At 39.4% G+C, this 26,318-nt stretch overlaps 1 protein-coding gene across 3 annotated transcripts in view; it reads right to left on the reverse strand.

Moving 5' to 3' along the window:
• The window catches only part of SEC22A (SEC22 homolog A, vesicle trafficking protein), a 65,454-nt gene extending 39,570 nt beyond the window's left edge, over positions 1–25,884 (reverse strand). Inside the window, exons 1-5 of one of the 3 annotated variants that reach the window (XM_010352427.3) lie at positions 25,795–25,884; positions 23,983–24,053; positions 22,062–22,262; positions 7,513–7,676; positions 5,977–6,171 (exon numbers count right to left, since the gene is read on the reverse strand). In XM_010352427.3, the coding sequence (XP_010350729.1) occupies positions 5,977–6,171; positions 7,513–7,676; positions 22,062–22,243 (541 nt within the window). In that variant the 5' untranslated portion in view covers positions 22,244–22,262; positions 23,983–24,053; positions 25,795–25,884. The remainder of the gene's footprint in view (positions 1–5,976; positions 6,172–7,512; positions 7,677–22,061; positions 22,263–23,982; positions 24,054–25,794) is intronic. The other 2 variants (XM_074404236.1, XM_003941663.4) reach the window with 2 other exon arrangements.
• Positions 25,885–26,318: the final 434 nt, after the last annotated feature.

The raw sequence follows: 26,318 nt of genomic DNA on the forward strand, positions 1-26,318 counted from the left end.
ACCAGATGGAGAAGGAGGGTGATGAAATGACAGAATCAGACTTCAGAAGGTGGGTAGTAAGAAACTACAGTGAGCTAAAAGAACATGTTCTAACCCAATGCAAAGAAACTAGGAACCTTGAAAAAAGATTGGATGAAATGCTAACGAGAATGGATAGCAAAGAGAGGAATATAAGTGAATTGATGGAGCTGAAAAACACAAGAACTTCGTGAAGCAGGCAAAAGCTTCAACAACCGAATTGACCAAGCAGAAGAAAGGATATCAGAGGTCAAAGATCAACTCAATGAAATAAAAAGAGAAGGCAAGAACAGAGAAAAAAGCACAAAAAGGAATGAACAAAATCTTCAAGAAATGTGGGACTATGTGAGAAGACCTAATCTACGTCTGATAGGTGTACCTGAATGTGATGAAGAGAATGAATCCAAGCTGGAAAATACTCTTCAGGATATTATCCAGGAAAACTTCCCCAACCTAGCAAGGAAGACCAATATTCAAATACAGGAAATACAGAGAACACCACAAAGATATTCCTCAAGAAGAGCAACTCCAAGGCACATAATCGTCAGATTCACCAGGGTTGAAATGAAAGAGAAAATGCTAAGGGCAGCCAGAGAAAGGTCCGGTTGCCCACAAAGGGAAGTCCATTAGACTCACAGCAGATCTCTCAGCAGAAACCCTACAAGCCAGAAGAGATTGGGGGCCAATAATCAACATCCTTAAAGAAAAGAACTTTCAACCCAGAATCTCCTATCCAGCCAAACTAAGCTTCATAAGTGAAGGAAAAATAAAATCCTTTGTGAACAAGCAAGCACTCAGAGATTTCATCACCACCAAACCTGCTCTACAAGAACTCCTGAAAGAGGCTCTACACATATAAAGGAACAATCAGTACCAGCCACTCCAAAAACACACCAAATGGTAAAAGAGCATCAACACAATCAAGAATCTGCATCAACTAACCAACAAAACAGCCAGGAAGCATCAAAATGACAGTATCAAATTCACACATAACAATACTATCCCTAAATGTCAATGGACTAAATGCCCCAATCAAAAGACACAGACTGGCAAATTGGATAAAAAGCCAAACCCAATCAGTGTGCTGTATCCAGGAAACCCATCTTACATGCAAGGATACACAAAGGCTCAAAATAAAGGGATGGAGGAAGATCTACCAAGCAAATGAAGAGCAAAAAAAAGCAGGAGTTGCAATTCTCATCTCTGATAAACTTTAAAGCAACAAAGATCAAAAGAGACAAAGAAGGACATTACATAATGGTAAAAGGATCACTGCAACAAGAAGAGCTAACGATCCTAAATATATACGCACCCAATACAGGAGCACCCAGATACATAAGGCAACTTCATAATGACTTACAAAGAGACTTAGACTCCCACACAATAATAGTGGGGGACTTTAACACTCCATTGTCAATATTAGACAGATCAACCGGACAGAAAATCAACAAGGATATCCAGGACCTGAACTCAGACCTGGAACAAGCAAACCTAATAGACATTTACAGAACTCTCCACACCAAATCCACAGAATATACATTCTTCTCAGCACCACATCATACCTACTCTAAAATTGACCACATAATTGGCAATAAATCACTCCTCAGCAATGCAAAAGAACGGAAATCATAACAAACAGTCTCTCAGACCACAGTGCAATGGAGTTAGAACTCAGAATGCAGAAACTAACTCAGAACCGCACAGCTTCATGGAAACTGAACAACTTGCTCTTGAATGTTGACTGGACAAACAATGAAATGAAGGCAGAAATAAAGATGTTCTTCGAAACCAATGAGAACGAAGACACAACATACCAGAATCTCTGGGACACATTTAAAGCAGTCTCTAGAGGAAAATATATAGCAATGAGTACCCACATGAGAAGAAAGGAGAGGTCTAAAATTGACACCCTATCATCAAAATTGAAAGAGCTAGAGGAGCAAGATCAAAAAAACTCAAAACCTAGCAGAAGACAGGAAATAACTAAGATCAGAGCAGAACTGAAGGAAACAGACACAAAAAACTCTTCAAAAAATCAATAAATCCAGGAGCTGGTTTTTCAAAAAGATCAACAAAATAGACCACTAGCCAGATTAATAAAAAAGAAAAGAGAGAATAACCAAATTGATGCAATAAAAAACGATAAAGGGGATATCACCAGATTCCACAGAAATCCAAACCATCATCAGAGATTATTACAAACAACTCTATGCACATAAACTAGTAAACCTGGAAGAAATGGATAAATTCCTGGACACCTGCATCCTCCCAAGCCTAAACCTGGAAGAAGCCAAAACCCTGAACAGACCCATAACAAGGTCTGAAGTTGAGGCAGCAATTAAGAGCCTACCACCCAAAAAAAGCCCAGGTCCAGATGGGTTCACAGCTGAATTCTACCAGACATACAAGGAGGAGCTGATACCATTCCTTCTGAAACTATTCCAGACAATCCAAAAAGGGGGAATCCTTCCCAAATCATTTTATGAGACCAACATCATCCTGATACCGAAACCCGGGAGAGACTCAACAAGAAAAGAAAATTTCAGGCCAATATCCATGATGAACATAGATGCAAAAATCTTCAATAAAATACGGGCAAACCGATTGCAACAGCATATCAAAAAGCTCATCCACCATGATCAAGTAGGATTCATCCCAGGGATGCAAGGCTGGTTCAACATACGCAAGTCCATAAACGTAATTCACCACATAAACAGAACCAAAGACAAAAACCACATGATTATCTCGATTGATGCAGAGAAGGCTTTTGACAAAATTCAACAGCCCTTTATGCTAAAAACCCTCAATAAACTAGGTATTGACGGAACGTATCTCAAAACAGTAAAAGCTATTTATGACAAACCAACAGCCAATATCATACTGAATGGGCAAAAACTGGAAGCATTCCCTTTGAAATCTGGCACTAGACAAGGATGCCCTCTCTCACCACTCCTATTCAATATAGTACTGGAAGTTCTAGCCAGAGCAATCAGGCAAGAAAAAGAAATAAAGGGTATCCAAATTGGAAAGGAGGAAATCAAATTGTCTCTATTTGCAGATGACATGATTGTATATCTAGAAGACCCCATCATCTCAGCCCAAAATCTCCTGAAACTGATAAAGAACTTCAGCAAAGTCTCAGGATATAAAATCATCGTGCAAAAATCACAAGCATTCCTATACACCAGTAACAGACTTAAAGACAGCCAAATCAAGAACGAACTGCTATTCACAATTGCTACAAAGACAATAAAATACCTAGGAATACAACTAACAAGGAACGTAAAGGACCTCTTCAAGGAGAACTACAAGCCATTGCTCAACGAAATAAGAGAGGACACAAACAGATGGAGAAACATTCCATGTTCATGGTTAGGAAGAATCAACATCGTGAAAATGGCCATACTGCCCAAAGTAATTTACAGATTCAACGCTATTCCCATCAAGCTACCAATGACCTTCTTCACAGAACTGGAAAACAACACCTTAAACTTCTTATGGAACCAAAAGAGAGCCCGCATAGCCAAGTCAATTCTAAACAAAAAGAACAAAGCAGGAGGCATCACACTACCGGACTTCAAACTATACTACAAGGCTACAGTAATCAAAACAGCATGGTACTGGTACCAAAACAGAGATATAGACCAATGGAACAGAACAGAGGCCTCACAGGAAATACAACATACCCACAACCATCTGATCTTCGACAAACCTGACAAAAACAAGCAATGGGGAAAAGATTCCCTGTTTAATAAATGGTGTTGGGAAAACTGGCTAGCCATGTGCAGAAAGTAGAAACAGGACCCCTTCCTGACACCTTACACCAAAATTAACTCCAGATGGATTAAAGACTTAAACATCAGACCTAACACCATAAAAACCCTAGAAGAAAATCTAGGCAAAACCATTCAGGACATAGGCGTAGGCAAGGACTTCATGACCAAAACACCAAAAGCAATGGCAACAAAAGCCAAAATAGACAAATGGGACCTAATCAAACTCCACAGCTTCTGCATGGCAAAAGAAACAGTCAGTAGAGTGAATCGGCAACCAACAGAATGGGAAAAAATTTTTGCAGTCTACCCATCTGACAAGGGGCTGATATCCAGAATTTACAAAGAACTAAAACAGATCTGCAAGAAAAAAACAAACAAGCCCATTCAAAAGTGGGCAAAGGATATGAACAGATACTTTATAAAAGAAGACATACAGGAGGCCAACAAACATATGAAAAAATGCTCATCATCACTGGTCATTAGAGAAATGCAAATCAAAACCACATTGAGATACCATCTCACACCAGTTAGAATGACGATCATTAAAAAATCTGGAAACAACAGATGCTGGAGAGGATGTAGAGAAACAGGAACACTTTTACACTGTTGGTGGGAATGTAAATTAATTCAACCATTGTGGAAGACAGTGTGGCGATTCCTCAAGGACCTAAAAATAGAAATCCCATTTGACCCAGCAATCCCATTACTGGGTATATATCCAAAGGATTATAAATCATTCTACTATAAGGACACGTGCACACGAATGTTCATTGCAGCACTGTTTACAATAGCAAAGACCTGGAACCAACCCAAATGCCCAATGATGACAGACTGGATAGGGAAAATGTGGTACATATACACCATGGAATATTACGCAGCCATCAAAAACGATGAGTTCACGTCCTTTGTAGGGACATGGATGAACCTGGAAACCATCATTCTCAGCAAACTGACACAAGAGCAGAAAATCAACCACCACATGTTCTCACTCATAGGCAGGTGTTGAACAATGAGAACACATGGACACAGGGAGGGGAGCACTACACACTGGGGTCCGTTGGGGGGAAATAGGGGAGATATGGGGGTGGGGAGGTGGGAAGAGATAGCATGGGGAGAAATGACAGATACAGGTGGGGACAGAAGGCAGCAAACCACACTGCCATGTGTGTACCTATGCAACAATCGTGCATATTCTTCACATGTACCCCAAAACCTAAAATGCAATTAAAAAAAAAAAAAGAACTATCATATAATCCAGCAATCCCACTGCTACCAGCACACTGCTAGGTATATATCCAAAAGAAATGAAATCAGCCTATCAGAGAGATACCTGCATTCTCATGTTTACGGCAGCACTATTAACAACAGGTAAGACTTGGAAGCAATCTAAGTGCCCATCATCAGACAAATGAATAAACAAAATGTGCTACACATACACAATAAAGTATTATTCAACATAAAAAAAGAATGAGATCCTGTCACTTGCAACAGCATGGATGGAACTGGAGGACATTTTATTAAGTGAAGTAAGCTAGGCACAGAAAGGAAAATTTTACACATTCTCACTCATTTGTGGGAGCTAAAATTTAAAACAACTGAAATCATGGAGATACAGAGTAGAATGTTGGTTACTGGAGGATGGGAAGGGTAATGGGGTGGGAGAAAGAGGCATGGGTAATGGGAACAAAATAATGGTTAGCTAGAATGCATAAGATTTAGTACTTCACAGTACAATAGGGTAACTACAGTCAACAATATTGTAGATTTTAAAATAAGAGTACAATTGACATGTTTATAATACAAAGAAATAATACTTGAGGTGATGAATACCCCATTTACTCTAATGATTGTTATGCACTGCATGCCTGTAACAATATAACTCACATACCCCATATATTACACCAACTATGTACCCATGAAAATTAATTTTTAAAAAATTTTGAAATTAAAAAAATGTTTTTCTAGCAAAGAGATCCTCTGAGGTTGCTGTTTGAAAGTATTTTCCTGATTCGTCACATATCTGGTAGCTTACTTTATAAACCACTGAGAGAAAGGATTGCTTTGAACTTGTATATTCTCTCATGTACTTGATTTAAAATATTAGAATAAAGTAATTCATTTTGAAGAGTTTCTCAGTTCTTCCCAATGATTTTTTAAAAAGTAATGGAGATCCAGAACTCACCAGAAGAAATCTTACCAGCACCTTTACAGTCAACAGAAAATGCTGATGTGACTCCATTGGCTGACCCCAGTTCGTACATGGAAATTTGATAAGGAGGCCTCAGCTTGATTTCCATCTGCATATCAGAAAGATTTATCTTTGTTGAAAGAGACCTGGGATTATTATATCGCTGCTTGGTCCTCTGAATGAAGTTATCTATATAAAATAAAAAAATAAATTTCCTTGCAGTTACTTGTCAATTAATCATTTCAGAACATGTTTATGGATAATATTATAGTTTATTATTCAAAAAAATTATTGTTCAATTTGTCATAAAATATTCCAAACTTGTGTTCAATGATTAATATATCATGGAGTCATCAGTTTTACAGTCTAGAAATCAGTAATTGAAAATAAACTAAGAATTTAACCCTATCTAAGTGTATTACATCCACTTTAAGGAATTATAAAAACAAGAAACAGCTTTAGCTTTAAACCGAAGTCTCAATTTTTTTTTTGAGAAAGGGTCTTGCTCTGTCACCAGGGTGCAGTGTTACAATCACAGCTCACTGTAATCTTGAACTCCTGTGCTCAACTGATCCTCCTGCCTCAGCCTCCCAAGTAGTTAGGGCTACAGGTGTGAGCCACCATGCCCGGCTATTTTTTTGGGGGGGGGTATAGACAGGGTCTATGTTGTCCAGAGTGTTATTAAACTCCTGGCCTCAAGTGATCCTACTGCCTCAGTCTCCCAAAGTGCTGGGATAACAGGCATGAGCCACCACGCCCTGTGCCAAATCTTTTTTCATAGATTTCTATCACATGAAATATTAAATCTGTCAGATTTACCAGCTGCAATTTCATAACACACACTAGATGTTGCATGTTTTTATAAATCTTTATTGCTTACACCATTAGAATGTATGTTTTAAAAAATAAATTGAATGAAAATAATATGACATTTCCTAAGTATTTTCCAAGTGAAATTTTATTTTTACTATTTACAACATGTTTTTTATTCCTTCTACATCAGAAGTTGAGCTAACAACTGCCCACAGGCCAAATCTAGCCTGCTGACTATTCTGTAGAATTTTATTAGAATATAACTGCATTCATTTATGTACTGCCTATGGCTGCTTTTGGGCTACAATGGCAGGGATGAATAGTCGGGACAGCGACTATATGGTCCTTAAAGCCTAAAATATGTACTATCTGGTCCCTTGCAGCAGATGTTTGCCATCCCCTGTTCTATATGAAGCAGACTATAAAAGATTACATAAACACAAAAGTCTGAATCTCTGGCTTATAAATTTCTCATTAAGAAGTTCTTCTCCAGCATTAATTCTTTGAACCAATACACACAATCCCCTTCACAGCTCAAACACAATTTTTTTTTTAATAAGCATCTAAGTAAAAAGTTACCATAATTTATAGATCATCTACCAAATTATTCTATCAAAAGCAAGACAGCAGAAGTCCCCTCTCCATCCAATATTAGATTTAAAATTGCCTATGATTGGATGGAAACAGAACAAAAAGGAAAAAAAATCAGGCCCTTACCAAATTCAATGAAACAGTATGGTCTGACAGCAGTATTTGTCTTCATCATGTTATAAGTAGTAATGAACTCCTTCTGAAGCTCATCCAGGAAAGAGAAGGCGAGAACATTTGGGTAATTTTCAGTGCACAACATCATGTAGCTCACTCCCAGAGAGCTAATAAAACTATAGTGTAAAAAACATTGGTTTTAAAATTTCAAATTAAATCAAGGTAATTCATTGCTTCGCAAGACTGGTTCTATACACCATAAACTGTTACTACAATGGCAATGAAGATCTAAACATTTATTATATATTCTAGGAAAAAATTTAAAGGAACCAAAATATAGTACCATTATAAGTTGTGGTTTAAAAATAGAAGACAAAAATGCAATGTACTACAGAGAACATACAATATGGTTCTAACATTTCAGTTACTTATCACTTGGGGTAAAAAGGAGGGGAGCAGGTACACAAATATATTAAAATATATTATAACTATTACAGATAGCTTGAAGTCTAACCCTTCAACATGTTTTCCACTTTTGAGTCCAGAACCCTTTCAAGATTATGATGAAAGTTAGGAACACTCTCCCTAGAAAGATGCCAGAACAGAAAAGACTGCACACAATTCAAGGTGATCACTGACCTCCTGATGTCATCGACACATCCCATAATCAAATCCTCTACTCTATACAGTAATTAATTACAAACCATGAGAAGGAGTAATTTATAAGTTTATATTAAAAAAAGAGGAGGAGAAATGAGGGTTATTGCTTAGAGCAGAATGCTGAGTGTTAACTGGTAAATGCAGAGGTTAGTACTAGCAGCAGAAAAATCAGCATTTTGCAACCAACATAGTAAAGACTGGATCAGGCAAGGACAATCATGGATGCTAAATCTAGGGGAAAACTTTTATGAATTTGTATATTTGCATGGTTTTAACATGTCTTTCTATGGATTATTTTTTAGTTGCAAGGGGAAAATATTATACAGTAGAAACTGGGCAACTCCTTCACCAAGTACTCTCCAACATCACCAATGTTAGATGGACACTGTGTATCTCCAGATTTTATATCCTGAGAAAGACACACCAGCTATATAATATTCTGAGAATGCATAATTTGAATTTAATCATAAAGAAAACATCAAAATAATCAACATTCTATTTTTAAAAAGGAAAAGGTATATTCTTTAAAAATGCCAGAATTGTAAAAAAGAAATAAAGGATGTGGAAATGTTGCCAATCAAAAGAAGCTGAAGCTAAAGAAGCAAAGAGGCTGGGTACAGTGGCTCACACCTGTAATCTCAGCACTTTGGGAGGCCAAGTTGGGCAGATCACCTGAGGTCAGGAGTTGGAGACAGGCCTGGCCAACACGGTGAAACCCTGTGTCTGCTAAAAACACAAAAACTAACGGGGCATGGTGGTGTGCACCTGTATTCCCAGCTATTCAGGAGGCTGAGGCAGGAGAATTGCTTGAACCCAGGAGCCAGAGGTTGCAGAGCCGAAATTGTGCCATTGCACTCCAGCCTGGGTGACAAGAGAGAGACTGTCTCGAAAAAAAAAAAAAGCTAAAGAGATGACAATTTTCTAAATGCAATAACTAACGCTAGTCCAAATCCTGTGCCAGAAAGCAGGAAAAAAATGCTATGAAGCATATTCCTGGGTCAACTGACAAAAAAGGAAAGTTAGCAGTTGAGTAGATAAAATACAGTATGAATATTAAATGTATTGAAGCTGATATGAGTACTGTAGTTAAGTAAGAGACTATACCTAATTTTAGAAAATACACTCTTTAATAGCTAGGAAGAAAGGGGCATAGTATTTATAAATGTCTCCAAAATGGATCAGGGGAAAAAAAACAGGTAGGTAGGTAGATCAAATGAGAAGACAAATGGGGTAAAATGTTGACAAAAGGTGAATATGGAAACAGGTATTACTTGAACTTATTCATACAACTTTTCTGTAAGTTTGAAATTACTTCTAAATAACAAATTTAGAAATTAAAAATGAAAAGCACTGAACCATTAAAATTAACCATATTCTATTGGAAAAAAGCTTTCTAGAATATAGTATATCCCCCCACTATGATAAATAAGCACTGCACAAAACACAAAGTAACCCTTTTTAATGAGTCACCTAAACATCATTGCATAGTACTGTCAATATAGCTGGTCTAGATTGGGGCAGTAAACAGTATGCAGGGTAACTCCCCACTCCTATGTTGGACTCTGCTAATCTACACAGTAATCTTTTTTTATGTGAGATTCTGATTACTGTGTAGATTAGCAGAGTTCAGCATAGGAATGGGGAGTCCAGGCTGGAGTGCAAATGGCACGATCTTAGCTCACTGAAACCTCCACCTCCCGGGTTCAAGTGATTCTCCTGTCTCAGCCTCCTGAGTAGCTGAGATTACAGTACTCACCACCACACCCGGCTAATTTTTGTATTTTTAGTAGAAACAGAGTTTCATCATGTTGGCCAGGGTGGTCTTGAACTCCTGACTTCAAGTGACCTACCCGCCTCAGCCTCCCAAAGTGGTGGGATTACAGACGCGAGCCATTGTGCCCAGCCTACACAGTAATCTTTACTGTAAAACTCTGATCTATACTAGTCACCCTGCTGTTTTCTTTCTCTAATAATGTAGAAGCAGAATTTATTAATGTTTAGAATAAATATGTTCACACGATTCAAATTTAACAAGAATGAAAAATAAAAGGGTATACTGCACTTAAAAGTGTCTTATCACTCTTGCCCAGTTACCTAGTTCTCCTTCCTTCGGGCATTCCATGTCATCATTAATTTCTTATGTATCCGTCCTGTGCATAAGCAAGTAAATATGTGCGTGAATATATACATCACACACACACACATATATATGTATGCATGTATATATGTGTGTGTGTGTGTGTGTGTGTGTGTGTGTGTGTATATATATATATATATATATATATATATATATATGAATCCTTTTTTAAAGACCATCCCAGGCAGCCAACTGGGACTGGCACCTACTAGTCATCTGTTACTAGTGATATGGGATATGCTAATAGTGAAATAATGCTGATCTATGGTTCTAGAGTAACCTGGTATTCCTTTCTGAAGCATCACTTAATAGTCATTTAGTGCAATGCTTTTCAAAGTGCAAGTTGTAAACCACTATGTGATAAAATTTTAGTTTAGTAAACTATAGCATTTTCCAGAAATTGAAATAAAATATAACAGAAAATATTGGAATATATAGTTTCATAAAACTATTGTTTTAGTTTCCTATGTGTGTATATACAGCATTCACAAAGTAAAATGTATCTTTTCTTAAGGATCAAATTAATTTAGCCATTGCATATTGCATCTTCCTACAAATATCTAAATGAAAGGTCAAAATGTTTTCCCAAATGATTTTCTCTTTCCAAAAAAAATCTTCAGACATTATCAAAATTCTTTGACATGTTATTAGCATTCAAACATATCCTCCAATAACACGAATAACCTGAAGACAATTGGTAATTGGTTTCCATATCCTAAGAACTCCTACCTGGCTAGCCAGGAGTTACTTCATTATCCTCTATTAATTTGACTAAAATTTTTGGAAACCAATTTATTATGTCAGAGTCTTACTGTATTTCCATATTAATAACAGACTCAACCACAGACACCTACATGACAGTTTATCCCAAATGGTTTATCTTACTTGTGCTAAATGTAACTAGAGAATTGTATGTGAAATAAGAAAACCCTATGTCTTTTTTTTTTTTTTTTTTTTTTTTTTTTTTTTTTTAAGACTGAGTTTCACTCGTTACCCAGGCTGGAGTGCAATGGCGTGATCTCGGCTCACCGCAACCTCCGTCTCCTGGGTTCAAGCAATTCTCTTGCCTCAGCCTCCCAAGCAGCTGGGACTACAGGCATGCGCCACCATGCCCAGCTAATTTTTCATATTTTTAGTAGAGACGGGGTTTCACCATGTTGACAAGGATGCTCTTGATCTCTTGACCTCGTGATCCACCCGCCTCAGCCTCCCAAAGTGCTGGGATTACAGGCTTGAGCCACCGTGCCCGGCAACCCTATGTCTTTAACATGGCACGTGAACACTTTCAGGGAGTCTATTTTATTACAATTGCATGATTCCCTCTGAAAAGCCTATAGTGTGTTTTATAATACTATGGCTTTTCATAGTGAATTTTGCTTTACAATGCTTCATTTAAAATGCAAAATTTTCCCAAAGGACATACAGTTCAACTGATGTTTGCAATGAAAAAAAAAATCTGCTTTTTCAACGATCATGGGACAGACTGAAATACTCCCACTGTTTCACTGAGGACTACTCATAAAATAGTCTAAAGTCATTACAGGCATGTCAGTTTGTGCAAGCTTTTGTTATGTTCATCATATTCACCTAGCTAATATTTTTATGAACAATCTGGCAGTTGTCTATCTGCCTTGAGAAGAAGAGAAATAGTACTAAGAGTAACAGCACCATGTAGTTTACCGACCACTTAGTATGAGCTAGGCCCTCTGCTAACTATTTTACATATTTAGTTTCATTTTAACAATAAAGGGGCGGCCGGGCGCTGTGGCTCATGCCTGTAATCCCAGCTCTTAGGGAGGCAGAGGCGGGAGGATAGCTTGAGCCCAGGAGTTCGAGACCTGCCTGGGCAATATAGCGAGACCCCGTTCTCCACAAAAAGGAAAAAAACAAAAAGACAAAAAAAAAAAAAAAAAAGCATAACAATAAAGGGGCACTATTACCTCCATTTTACAAATGAAAGAACAGAAGCTCAGAGAGGCTTAGTAACTTATCCAAGGTCACACATGATTTAAAAAGAAGCAAAGATGGGATGAACTTAGTTTTGATTCCAAGGCCCACATTCTTTTCACAATACAACACCAACTTCCACAGAGTATAGATTAACCAATTATTCCTAATTCACCAATATCTTTTCACTTTTTCCAAGCCACAAATCAATTTCTATTTTATTCCCTAAATTAAGAGTAATGAAACTTGAGAGGTTTGGAACCTGTATTACAGTTATCTTCTGGAAGCCCTGTCAACCACTCCACTTCATTTTGTGCAACTCTATTCCTCCCTCTCTACATTCCAGCCACACTGGCTTTATTTCAGATCCCCAAGGATGCCAACCAACTTCCAGCTCTCCCACTCCCAAACTGAGAAACTTCATGATTTTGTCTTCCCCACTTGCAATGCTCCAATTCTGACCTGGCTAATTCCTACACATCATTCAGTTCTTAGACCCAAAGTCCCCCCAAAAACACACAATCTAAACTGATCTCACTCCTACAATGTATCACAGCAGTTGTTAGTTTTCTTCACAAACCCAATTTGTAATTGTATATTAATATATTTTTGTTGCAATGTCTCACTTATATGCTTCAAAGCAGCAGGGATGATTTCTGTATTGCTCACCATATTCTTAGCACTTAGAATATTTTATGTCTAGTATACAGTAAGCACGCGGTAAATAAGTGCAAAGGTGGCATCATTCCTTTACTCATTTATACACTACTTTGTTGAGTATATCATGCACAAGTAATTGTACAGCTTAGTGGTATCTACATAAAGCAGCAGCTCAATAAACACTTGACTAAGTGACAGAAGAGAGTAGAACTTCACTTGTCTTCCAGTCACTGTTCTCCAGAAGGCTTTATTTAGGATTCAGGTGAGTCTTCAACACATCCTTACTTTAAAGAGAGGGATGTTCTCAAGAGCCATGTAGAATTACTCACCTCCACAGCGAGTACCCTGAAAATGGCTATGCAGGCCTCAAAGACTTGTCTGCTCCCCCTTTATCACTGTTATTGCTCACACACACACACATAAACTCACACACTCTCTCCTCTTTTCTATATCTTGGGCACAATTTTTAAATTGTCAAGGTTTTTTCCTGCTTTGCTCTAATTTACTTTTTATTTTTTGGTTCCATTCCATTTCTGAGCTTTGGTGCCACTGGGGTTTGGTCTTTATTGCTACTGCCTTTTACACAAGGAATTTATCCAATTTCATTACATTTTTGGTTCTCCTCTCTGGCACACCCACAAGGAACTTCTTTAGGGTCAAGTGTAACCTAAGACTGGCAGAAGTCTAAATACCAGACATAGAAGATTTACCCCTTCTAATCTGCTGAAAGGCTAATTCTATAATGTGTCCAAGCCATTCCACAAGTGATTCCTACATTCAGCAAAATGAATAAATGGTTTTACATATTAAACTTTTTTCTGGTATCTAATTTCATTTACAAACTGTCAAAGAAATTTTACATATCATGAATTAAACACTGACATTATTAGGACAATTCTGGCCTGTTGCACCAAACTAAATAATTAGTAATAGCAATGATCATCCTCTCAGCACACAGAACACCTAGCATAGGCCTAGCATTCTACTTTATAGGCTCTGATGGCAAAGATAAAGTCCCAGCCTGCCAGAAGCTTACTATATAATTACCAGGTATGTGCTTATCATAATGATTTACAAACCAAGATATACACATAAAATGTAGCATGCTAAATAAGGTACATAGATAGCAAATAATTTATTACTGATAAATTTATGAACTGAAAAATTATTTGTATTACATATAACATGTAATTTTCATGCTATAATTGTACCACTACACATAGAATCTCTGTTTATCCTATGTAGCCACATTTGCCCTGTGAATAGCTTTCCTGGGTGCAGAAAAGCTCTTTAATAGGACATACCATCTCTAATCTGTTAAATTTGCTAAGTATAAAAAAATGTTTTGGAATACAACCTTCTACATTGAATTCTACTCCCTAAAATAAAATGTTTAAACTTTAAAATATTAAATAGTGCCAGGTGCAGTGGCTCACACCTGTAATCTCAACGTTTTGGGAGGCTGAAGCAGGAGGACTGCTTGACCCCAGGAGTTCAAGACTAGCCTAGACAACAAAGCAAGATGCCATCTCTGCAAAATTTTTTAATTAGCCATGTATGGTGATGCACACCCATAGTCACAGCTACTCAGGAGGCTGAGGCAGGAGGATCGTGTGAGCCCAGGAGTTCAAGGGTGCTATAAACTATGATTGTGCCACCGCATCTCCAGTATGGGCAACAGAGCAAAACCCCATCTCTAAAAATAAAAATATTAAATAGAAAGGCTCAACATTAATGAAGTGAGCGTATCTTATAAATTTTATTATCACCAAATATGTCTCATAGAAAACAAAAGACTTTGCCATTAGTGGGACATTAAGGAGATAAGAATGAGGGCTCAGTAACACTAAGTGTCCACCATATGCAGCATTTTCCCAGGAACTTCCTATTTTCTCACTTATTCCTTTATGTGGCCAACTTTCGATCACCCTCCAATGGTGAAGAGCCAAATCATGAATAAATCATCCTATGAATAAAAGACCCATTTTAGCCACACATTTTAATATCATTAAAAAAGAAAATATTTATTAATATGCATCCCAGATAACTTACAACAGTAACCTAACAGAGAATCTGAGATCATTTTAAGGAGCCAATGGTAATTATACCATCAGAAACTTCGATAAAACACAGAGCAAGCAGAGTTTCCCTTTGACATCTTTATTTCCTTTTCTTCAGTTAATCTCCCAATTCACCCTTTCTCACTTCCCTACCACAGCCCAAAGATCCTGACTTTTTAAGATAACTGATCAGATAATCCCTAACTTACCTGTTGGGTATATTCCCAAGCACCTAGATCTCATTTTCCCACCGAAACTGTAATGTAACAGTAATCAGGTTCCTAGGCCAGTTCACAAGAGCCTATTTAACATATATGGTGTGAGAAGCTGTACATTTTGCTATAAGCAGGAAAAAAGTAATGTGATGCTAGTAATGAGACAAAACAGGAAAATCGGACATCCAGGTTATCTTCTTCCCCCACCTGGTTTGGTAGCTATAGGTTGGTTGCATTTCCCAGCCACACCCTCTCCCTAACACCTAGTCTTCAATGATACAATGCTACATCATCAATTTTAGGATTCACATATACTCTCTTCCTCATTATCAACCAAAAAAAAAGGGGGGAGTGGTATTTCCCTTCATTCTCTTCCCTGGTTCATTTCTCTCTCCATAAAAAGTGAAAAGAACTAGGAGAATTAGGAACACATGCTGCCAAAAAAGGGGTTAAGGGTAAAGGGGAGCAGCCATTTTCTACCAGGTAATAATCTGAATCCAAAAAGATTGTGGTTCAGATATGTCATTTACTGTTTTTGTGATGTTGAAGGAGTTGCTTTACATTCCTAAGTCTCATTTATCTTATCTGCAAAATATGGTAGTGTTAGCACTATAATGGCTATCTGCCCAGCATCCTTTCCTCTTTCCCTTTGGGGAATTACCCCCAGCTCCATTCTGTATGGCTTTGGTAAAGCTCAAAGGGGTGGGGACATGTGATGCAGTCTTGGCCAAATAAGAGTACCTCATCCCCTCCGACCACAATGATTAGTCCAGAAATGGTCCATTACACAAGCAAAGACAATGTCCTGTTCTTGAGACATGGAGAGGAGTTGCTCAATTGGATTGAAGTAAGCCTGGAGCTGTCTGTGTAGTGTTTTCAAGTCTGTAAAGAGTATATCTATCTGCAAAAGGTAAGAGACTGTAGAAATGAAAAATATGTCTGATAACATCTGTGAAGGGAGATCCACCAGCACCATTCAAAATACCCATTTTTCCTTAAGCTAATGTGAGTTGTGTGTCTACCCCTGGCAATGGAAAAGAGCTCTATTTAATAGCCCTTCACAGAGCTGTTAGAAAGTTTAATGATAACGTCAGCAAATTACCTGACAACTGCAAGTACTCCGTAACTGGGTTATAGTTTAAGTGTAGTAATCAGAAAATAACGTGAAAGAGTGAAAGGGAAACTAAATCCAAAATGCAAGTAGGTCTAAAATAGTATTCCTGGCTGGAGGTAGCAGTCTGGGGAGAACCCTCTGGCAAGGAAAGAACGTTCGGAGGCTCAAAGCCATTATCAGACTTCAAATGATTCACAATGAAAGAAATGAAAAATGTTACTTCTTGCACTAAAATTCACAGCAGGGAATAACTGGCTTCCCAAAGAGTATTTGTCTTTCCAGTGTCTTAATGTTTAAATAAAGAGATCTGAAAATGTGTAACTATGATTTTTAAAACTCTAAAGCCAATTACAAAGTTTTAAAGATCTCATATGGTTCATACTTAGTCATTTTTTCTTAAGTGGTAACATAAGTTTATCGTTAAAAATTCATTACACTCTGAGGAAAGTAACCTTCAACTTATAAAACAGATGAATTCCTTAAAATTTTATATAGAGAGAAATGGGATATGACTATGGAATGTGAGAATAGATCACAAAACTGAATACCCCACACTACACTCCATCTTGCCCAATCGACAAGGTTTCTCCAAAGTTGAAACCTTTTGGGAAAAAATGAAGACTTACCTCTTTGGCACTCTGAATGCTGTCATATTCCCAAAACCATCTCTCTCATTTAGCAGCTACTATGACACGTGCAAGGAACTGCACTAGCACAAGCCATGCTCCACAGAATATGCTCCATTGGCTAAACGGAAGTATCCAGCCACTACACACATTTGAAATTCATCATTTTCCCAATACACGGGGGGAGAAAACTAAAGGAATTTTCTCAATTTAATTTTTAAATTTTATTTACTGGATGAACCTGGAAACCATCATTCTCAGCAAACTGACACAAGAGCAGAAAATCAAACACCGTATATTCTCACTCATAGGCGGGTGTTGAACAATGAGAACACATGGACACAGGGAGGGGAACACTACACACTGGGGTCCGTTGGGGGGAAATGGGGGAGGGACGGGGGGGTGGGGAGGTGGGAAGAGATAGCATGGGGAGAAATGACAGATACAGGTGAGGGGACGGAAGACAGCAAACCACACTGCCATGTGTGTACCTATGCAACAATCTTGCATGTTCTTCACATGTACCCCAAAACCTAAAATGCAATTAAAAAAAAAAATGTACTTACTTATTTTGAGGGAGAGTCTCACTCTGAAGCCCAGGCTGGAGTGCAGTGGTGCAATCTCAGATCACTGCAGCCTCCGCTTCCTGGGTTCAAGTGATTCTCTTGCCTCACCCTCCCAAGTAATTGGGAATAGGTGCCTGCCACCACACCTTGCATGCGTGTGTCTGTGTGTGTGTCTGTCTGTCTTTAGTAGAGACAGGGTTTTGCCATGTTGGCCAGGCCGGTCTCGAACTCCTGACCTCAGGTGATCTGCCCGCCTCAGCCTCCCAAAGTGCTGGGATTACAGGCATTAGCCACTGCGCCTAGCCTAATTATTTCAATTTTAAATGTTACTTCCTCCCCCCACCCCCATCTTTTTTTTTCCCCAAACTCTGGCCTTCCCCTGCCTATTCAACTAGAATTTAATGTGAGATATCAACTGATTTGGTACATAACTATACACTTTGTGACTTTGAGATTCTGTGAAGAAAGACTACCTCAACTTCTATACACATTTGAAAACCACAATGCTAAGAGTTGAGGGATAAAAATTGATCCACCATGGCAGATCAATTTCCCCAATCAGTTACAACCCTGTTACAGAGAGAGGAGAAATAAAAAATTAAATTAAAAATAAGAAATTTTAATGAATGATGAAAAAGTCAGTCAAGCAAGTTTACAGGAGATCTGTGAAAGGAGTGAGATCATTAGAGAAGTAACATAGTAACGACAAAGTTGATTCAAAAGAAGCAGAGTTTGAAGGAAAGAAGTATTCAATATGGCTAGGAGAAAAGGAGGCAGCATTGTGCTAATTTCAGGCTGTGCTATGATGTTGCTACTGCAGATCTGTGAGTTTTATCTAGCAAACTCAGTGGTTAAAAAGAGTTGTGATATGAGAATTTTAAGTCAGGTAACACACAAATTCTCAATTTTATGCATTTCAGTCTAAGCTCAATGTCATATAAGGTAAAACCCTCAATAAACAGAAACTAAGCAGATCTCTTACCAGTGATAAAAAAAAATATGTGAAATCCAAGTCCTTATAAGGAACTAGAACTAGAAATCCTATTTCCTGGGGCTGGGCATGGTGGCTCACGCCTGTAATCCCAGCACTTTGGGAGGCCAATGTGGGCGGCTCACGAAGTCAGGAGATCAAGATGAGACTAGCCAACATGGTGAAACCCCATCTCTACTAAAAATACAAAAAAATTAGCCAGGCATGGCAGTGCACACCTACAGTCCCAGCCAATCAAAAGGCTGAGGCAAGAGAATTGCTTGAACCCAGGGGGCAGAGGTTGCAGTGAGCGAGACTGCACCACTGCACTGCAGCCTGGTGTTGGAGTGAGACTCTGTCTCAAAAAAAAAAAAAAAGAAAAGAAATTCTATTTTCCAATCCTTATTGAAGACTTGGTACCAAAAAACATGCATAGACATTTTTCTATGCATGGCTCTTAAGGTCAGGTAATATTTTCCTTTCAACTTATCTGAATTGTATTCTTAAACCAGATGAAATTAGATTTCTGCTGATTTATCCCACTCTTAAACTCTCATAATTATGGTTTGCTGGAAGAACCTTATCCAAATGGTGTCCTCTCTATGTATTTCAGGTCTCAATAACAGGAAAGAAAAATGTTTTTATCCAGTGGACACTAAATCCTATGGATTATCCCCCTTTGCTTTGGCCACAAGGAAACTCAAAAGTAGTATTTGCAACCTTTTTCTAACAAAGGAATGAACTACCTAGTTTGCATTTCCAGAAGGAAATGTTACCTCAGTTTATTATTCTCTTATATCTATTTTTCTTCTTCTGACTCTCTTACTTGGCCACCTGAATTTTTTTTTCCTAAATTGCCCCAAACCCTTTGTGTGAAATAAGCTGGAGTACAACTAAACAGAAAATCTAGAATTTTCAGTTAAGTAGAATAAAGGGATGTTAAGATTTTACATTTTACTTTACTTTTAAGAAAAATCAAAAAAAGTTTTAATTTAGAGAAAATAAGTCAAAAAAATTTGCAAAAATTTTTTTTAAAAAGTCCAGCACACCTAGAATGTACATTCAAGCAAATCTCCTATAACTCTAATATTTGTTTATACCACTATATATTCACAAATAAAACACAGAATAATGATCCAAGGCACTAACAGAGCCTACTAAACAAAATATTTAAATGTTTCAAGTTTTTTCTCTTAAAAAAAAAGAAATGAAGACATCATTTTACATATATTTTAATCATTATGATCACAATAGTTTCTAGTTAAACCCTCGGAAACGCCAATTAAATATAACATCTTACTATCGTGATCCAAGAAACTGTAGACATTCTCTAAGGTTCTATTCTGGGCCTCTCTATACATCCAGTAGGCATTTCTCCCTTCTCAATATCAACCACATCTACGTGAATGATTCCAAAATCTCTATCCCACCTCCATTGAACTACCTTGTCAAAAATCTCTATTTATGTACATATTTTTGAGACAGGGTCTTGCTCTGTCACCCTGAAATATAGGGATGAGATCATAGCTCATTGCAGCCTCAACCTCCTGGGCTCAAGCAATTCTTCCAGAGTAGTTGGGACTATGTCATGCCTGGCTAATTTTTTTATTTTTTTGTAAAGACAAGGTCTCACCATGTTGCCCAGGCTGACCTCGAACTCCTGGGCTCAAGTGATCTGCCTGCCTCAGTTTCTCAAAGTGCTGAGATTACAGGTGTGAGCCACCCTGCTTGGCCTAAAACCTCAATTTAAATAATTAAAGTGGGCCAGATGTCATCGTTATGTCTGTAATCCTAGAACTTTGGGAGTCCAAAGCAAGAGGATCACCTGAGCCCAGGAGTTTTAGGTCAACCTGGGCAAAACAGTGAGGTCTCATCTCTACTAAAAATAAAAAAGTTGGCCAGGAGTGGTGGTATGTGCCTGTAGTCCCAGCTACTCGGAAGACTGAAGTGGGAGGATGGCTTGAGCCCAAGAGATCAAGGCTACAGTGAACTGTCATCACACCACTGCATTCCAGCCTAGGTGATAGAGCAAGCCCCTGTGTCTTAAATGATCAAAATGGAGCTTCATTATCTTTGTCTTCTGCTTCAGACCTCTTAAACAGTTTGTTCCAAAGATCTCATTTCTGACAATGATACCATCATTCTGCCCAATTCCAAGGCTTCAGTCATCTCTGATCCCTTCCTTATTTTTATCTCTGGTATTCCATCCTATCAAGCCTGATCACTTATTTTGAACTGATCCAACTTCAAAGTGATACCCAATCAAACTATTTCTCTTCATTATTATTCTAGTTCTTTTGGCATTGTATTCTTCATTTGCCTGTTTATTTTCTTTCTTCGGGCCCTAATAAGTTGGCTTCTCTGCCTTATCTCTGTCATCTTGGACTGTCCACCTCATCCTAAATTCCACTGTCTCAGGATTGTTTTTTATCAAGTCACTTCCCTTGAATCTGCAGAACTTCCTATAACATATTATATCAAAGTGACATCCTTCAATCTTAACTTTCAGGACAATCCAGGATCTGGCCCCACACTGATTATCACACGTCTCACAACTATCCCAAAATCACCATCCACTGAACCAGGATAAGCATGTTAATACACCTGCCATGCTAAGTCATTTTGTTTATTCTGCCTCTCCTCTGTATATATATGCCCTCCTCCCTGCCTTAGCCAACTCTTATTAATTCTTCAGGACATGGCTCATGTCTCATCTCAACAATGAAGCCCTCTGCTTATTATATCCTATATGGACTGTTTTTGATTTCCTTCTGAATGTATAATCAGTATCAAACTGCTCGGAATTGTTCTCTAATTGTTTCAGGTCTAAGCTTCCCAGGGTGGTCTCATCCATTCCCACGGTTTTAATCACAAACCGTAAGCTGACTTCCAAATCTAAATTTCTATACTCGTCCTCTTCACTAAGATTCAGACTCATATATCCAGCTGCTTCCCTAGCAGTGCCCCTGGATATCTAATAAGCAGCTCAGATTTAACATGTCCAAACAGAATTCTTACTTTTTAACCAATGAGACACACTTATCCTCTCCTGTCTTGCTCATTTCAGCTCCACTGTTCATCCAGTTCCTCAGGTCAAAAAAATTACAGGTGATTATTATTCTTTTTCCTTCACATCCCATTTCAATCCAGTAGGAAGATTTGCTGGTATTAATCCCAAAATACAGCCCCAATCTATTTCTTTTCATTATCACCCTAGCTCGTTACACTCATCATCTCCACCTGAACTTCTCTAACAGTCTTCCACCTGACCTCTCTGCTTCCACTCTTTCTCCTTTAGTGTATCCTTCACAGAGCAGCCAGAATGATCTACTCCATGCCAAAATGAAATCATGTAACTCTACAGCTTAGAACTCTCCAAAGGCTTCCTACTACATTAGACTAAACAGACTAACAGACTCCAAACTCACTATGGCCTAGAAGGCCCTACATAACGTGCCCCATTCCTACCTTTCTGAACTCACTTTCTACAATTGTCCATAATTGAACAGGTTTTCCTAATCACTCCTTTCTACTACAACCACTTAAACTTCATTAAAATGACAACCACTGGGCAAGTGAGTCAAATGAAGCAAACTGAAGTCTTACTTAATGTTATAATGTCCAGTTTTCAGCGTACATCTATCAGGAAGTTGAGCAAGTTTCCTCGAGAGCATTTTAAAATACTTTCTGCACTCCTGCATTCCTGTGCTTTGTTCATAATCAGTAGAAGCAGAAAGTGGCAGTCCATCTCTGACACGAATGACTGAGGCAGACAAAATCATAGACATTTCAAACAACAGAGAAGACCTAAAACAAAATGAACAATTTGGGTTAGATAAAAATTAAAGCCAAACTTGATAAGCATATTTTAAAATGTTCAACTCACTAGCAATTTAAGAATACTAATTAAAATGGCCAGGTGCAGTGGCTGGTGCCTGTAATCCCAGCACTTTGGGAGGCCAAGGCGGGCAGATTACAAGATCAGAAGTTTGAGACCAGCCTGGCCAACATGGCGAGACACTGTCTCTATTAAAAATACAAAAACTAGCCTGGCATAGTGGCGCATGCCTGTAATTCCAGCTACTCAGAGGCTGAGGCAGAAGAATTGCTTAAACTCAGGAGGCAGAGGGTGTAGTGAGCTGAGATCATGCCATGGCACTCCAGCCTGGGCAACAGAGTGAGACTCTGTCTCCGGGCTGGGGAGTGGGGGTACTCCAACCTGGGTGACAAGAGAGATCCTGTCTCAAAAAACAAGTAAGTAAAATAAAAGTAGACTGCATTCTTTTATGTCTGGCCTCTCTAGGATCCTAATATAAATATTAAGAATAGTCTTTATTAATAGGTTGCAAATTTCATGTAGTCTTCAAAGTTATTCTTTAATGACAGATCGATAAATACATGATCCATATTTTCCATAATACATACTGAAAAAAGAACACAATTTTAAGTTCCATTGTTTAACAAGCATTTACTGAATTATCTACTGTGTGCCATGAATCATGCCAATACTAGGAATGAAGAGTTCCTACCATCAAGAAACATCACCCCCCAAAATTAGAGAAATTCAGATGAAAAGAGGAAATAACAGAGGTGTGTTGTCCACCACTTCATTCACTGGAAAACTAAAGTTGGACAAACATACATTTCACATATTTCTTTTTTTGAGACAGGGTCTGACTCTTGCCCAGGCTGGAGTGCAATGGCTTGATCTCCACTGACTGCAACCTTTGCCTCCAGGTTTCAGCGATTCTCCTGCCTCATTCCCTCCAGGTAGCTGGGATTACAGGTGCCCACCCCCACACCTGGCTAATTTTTGTATTTTTAGTAGAGATGCGGTTCAGCTGTGTTGGCCAGGCTGGTCTCAAACTTCTGACCTCAAGGGACCTGCCCGCCTCGGGCTCCCAAAGTGCTGGTATTACAGGCACGAGCCACCACTCCTGGCCTCAAATATTCCTAATGCATACTTTAGCTTTTAACTAATAGCAGAACACGGCAGTTATATTCCCTGTCAAAATTCTTATAAGGTTGTCAGAGGATTGTTTCTACTGACACATAGTTAGGATTTTTCTTAGGGAAAAAATTAAACCTCTTCCTACGAGAGTAATTTGATTCAGCATCCAAACAAGTTGAATTTAAGCCTGACCAACTGGGATGAACGTCCAGTGATCAATGTCAGGCTTAACCAATTTGTAGACAGACTCCAATCACCTTAGGCTAAGCTGTCTCTCCATCAATTCAATAAATTACTTTTTTTCTTTTTACCATAGATTCATAATGTAGTTTGTTGTTTTTAAACTAATCTTATCTGGACTGTGGTAGCAGAAAAGAGATTCTGTCCATATCAAGCCCAAGCTAGGTTAGAGTATCTTTAAGGTCTAAGAAGGGTTGTGGTTGGCAAAATGCCAAGGAAGAACCAGTGGAACTGTGGACAGCAAGAGGTTACAACAATTGCATGGGAAGATTTAGGAGTTTTTAGCTTAACAGGGCCATAGACAAATGCTTATAGCTCTGGTCCATTTCTCCTCACCTTTAATACAGAGAAAATATACCCACTTTAGACAGCAGCAGTTAACTCATGGGGAATCTGAATAGTGGCAACTGTTGAAGGAAAAAGCACAAGTTAGAATCTAGTTAAATCTGGGTAAACCTGTATGTAGAGGCTGAGGAAAATAAATTCCCATAACGCCAAACTACCATAGTAGTGTTAGCACGTTCTTAGACCTAAGATAACAAGACGCCTCTCTTCTTCAGGACCAGCCGTGCAAATTTGGGCAAGCTTTGCCATATCTCAACTTCCACACCCACATATTGTGGCTACTAACAGTATCTACCTTACAGGCTTGTTTTAAAGATGACAATAGTATCTATCTCATAGGATCATGTAAAGCACCTGAAACACTGCCTTGTAATATACCAAAAGCACTATATTAAGTATTTGCTATATTATTTATTGATTACTCTATGGACCACGCACTTCATACAAATTACCTCATTTAAGCCTTTCAAAAACCTGTGAGGTAGGTATTATTAGTTCCATTTTACCTTTGAGGAAACTCAAGCCCAAAAAGCTTAAGGAATTTGTTTAACCCCTAAACTAATAAGCGACAAAGAAGGGATTTAAACTCAGGCCCAACTCTGACACTGTGAGACACTATCAACATATGCAAACTTCTTACTCGAAAACATGTCAAGGAAGGTCACAGGCACCCCTGTGATAGGGCCTGGGCCTCTTTCATATACCAACATAAGATATACTTCGATTTTAATCAGTTGCACACAAAAATAAAAAGCACCAAACAGATGTGATGTTTTCAACAAAGGAAATACCCGAATGTCCATTAATTTAGGTTATGGTCACAGGTGTCAAATAATGAACCTTAATATACCAGAAATTGTAGGTACCATAAGGCATTGCCTGATTCCTTACAATCTTAGCATGTAACCAAATATCAATAACACGGAAAGTGATTCAGAGTTTTAAAAGTGGCTGTTCCCCCTGACTGGAGATCCCAACATCTCCAGTCTGGTGTCTGACACTTTTGCTCTGAGCTAGACTTTGCCTTGGCTGAATAGGCATAGGAGGGACTGGTTCTCAAGCTCGCCACCTGCCCCAGGTGGATGATCCAGGAAACTAGGCAGCAGGAGAAAAATTATCTTCAGCTGTATTCACTGACAGAGCGATTCAAGCCAGCTGGGGCTTGTCCTGTTCTTTCGGAGACCTCCTCCACTTGTCGAGCCAATTACTCAGGTCTCCCTTCTGCCACATCGTTTCGAAAGTGACTCTTGAGACAGGGTCTCAAGAGGTTTATGTGAGCCAACATGGGCAAATATCTAGGGTCAATGCTCACTCCATCCCCACAAGACATAAAGACACTGGTTCAAGTCCCATTCTGCCTAAAAGAAATAAGAAACGCCACCTCAAGCTCTCGCGGGCCACTTACACAGGTAGATCCCCGTGTTTCCGACTTCTGGGCGCCAGGGAATCCCCACCACTACGCTGACAGCCAAGGGCGACTGTCCCTCCCCCTCAGACAGTCCTCCCCTGGCTGCCCAATACCTGAGGCAGCACAGACAAGGCGCAACGGCCGCCCGCGTGGCCCAGCAGACCCCTCAAGTCGAAGGGGACGGGGTCCCCGCTTGCCCGCCCCTCCAGAGCTCCGGGGCCCCAGCTCCCACCCCAAAGGCACAGACTTGGCTCCTGCCCGTCGGGTAGGTCTTCAGTCCCGAGGGCGAAGGCCGAGGCTGTGGCGGCGGACAGGGAGAGGAAGGGGGGCGGCCGGCTGGGGTTCGAAAGACCCCTAAGAAGGGAAGAAGGGGACTGGGAGGGGCAGGGGAGTACCTGTCGAGCTGGAACCCACCGCTCCGAGTGACGCGCCCGCAGTGCATTGTGGGTCCTGGGAGGAGCCTTTCGACGAGGCTGCGGTGCGTCCAACGTGGCTCGCCACGCGGAATCAAGCCACGCCCCCGTTCCCTCGGCTCGCCCTGGCCAATCGGGTTCTGTGAGAAGGACACAACAACCCGCCCACTCCCGGGGCCCGCCTTGGTCCCACCCCATCCAGGAGAGATTGGCAGCCTCTCCCGCACCTGCGCCAGAAAAGTACCGCGTCCTCTGATGACAGAACTGCCCTGGCTTCAGAAACAGGGCCAGTCTCCTCCGCTCGCCGCCCTGTATCTGCAGGCATTTTGTCTCTCACGCTGCCCTACGGCAAACACTATCAAACGGGCAGGGAGAAAAGCCCCCTCTGGGTGAGCAAGGAGAGGACCTAGCCCCGTCTATTCCCACACACATGAAGGAAACTAACCATAGCAGAGACGTGCCAGATGCTGACCCTGCGACCCCTTCCGGCCCTTGCATCGGTCGTA

This window comes from Saimiri boliviensis, chromosome 8 (assembly GCF_048565385.1).
Source record: "Saimiri boliviensis isolate mSaiBol1 chromosome 8, mSaiBol1.pri, whole genome shotgun sequence".
NCBI lineage: Eukaryota > Metazoa > Chordata > Mammalia > Primates > Cebidae > Saimiri > Saimiri boliviensis.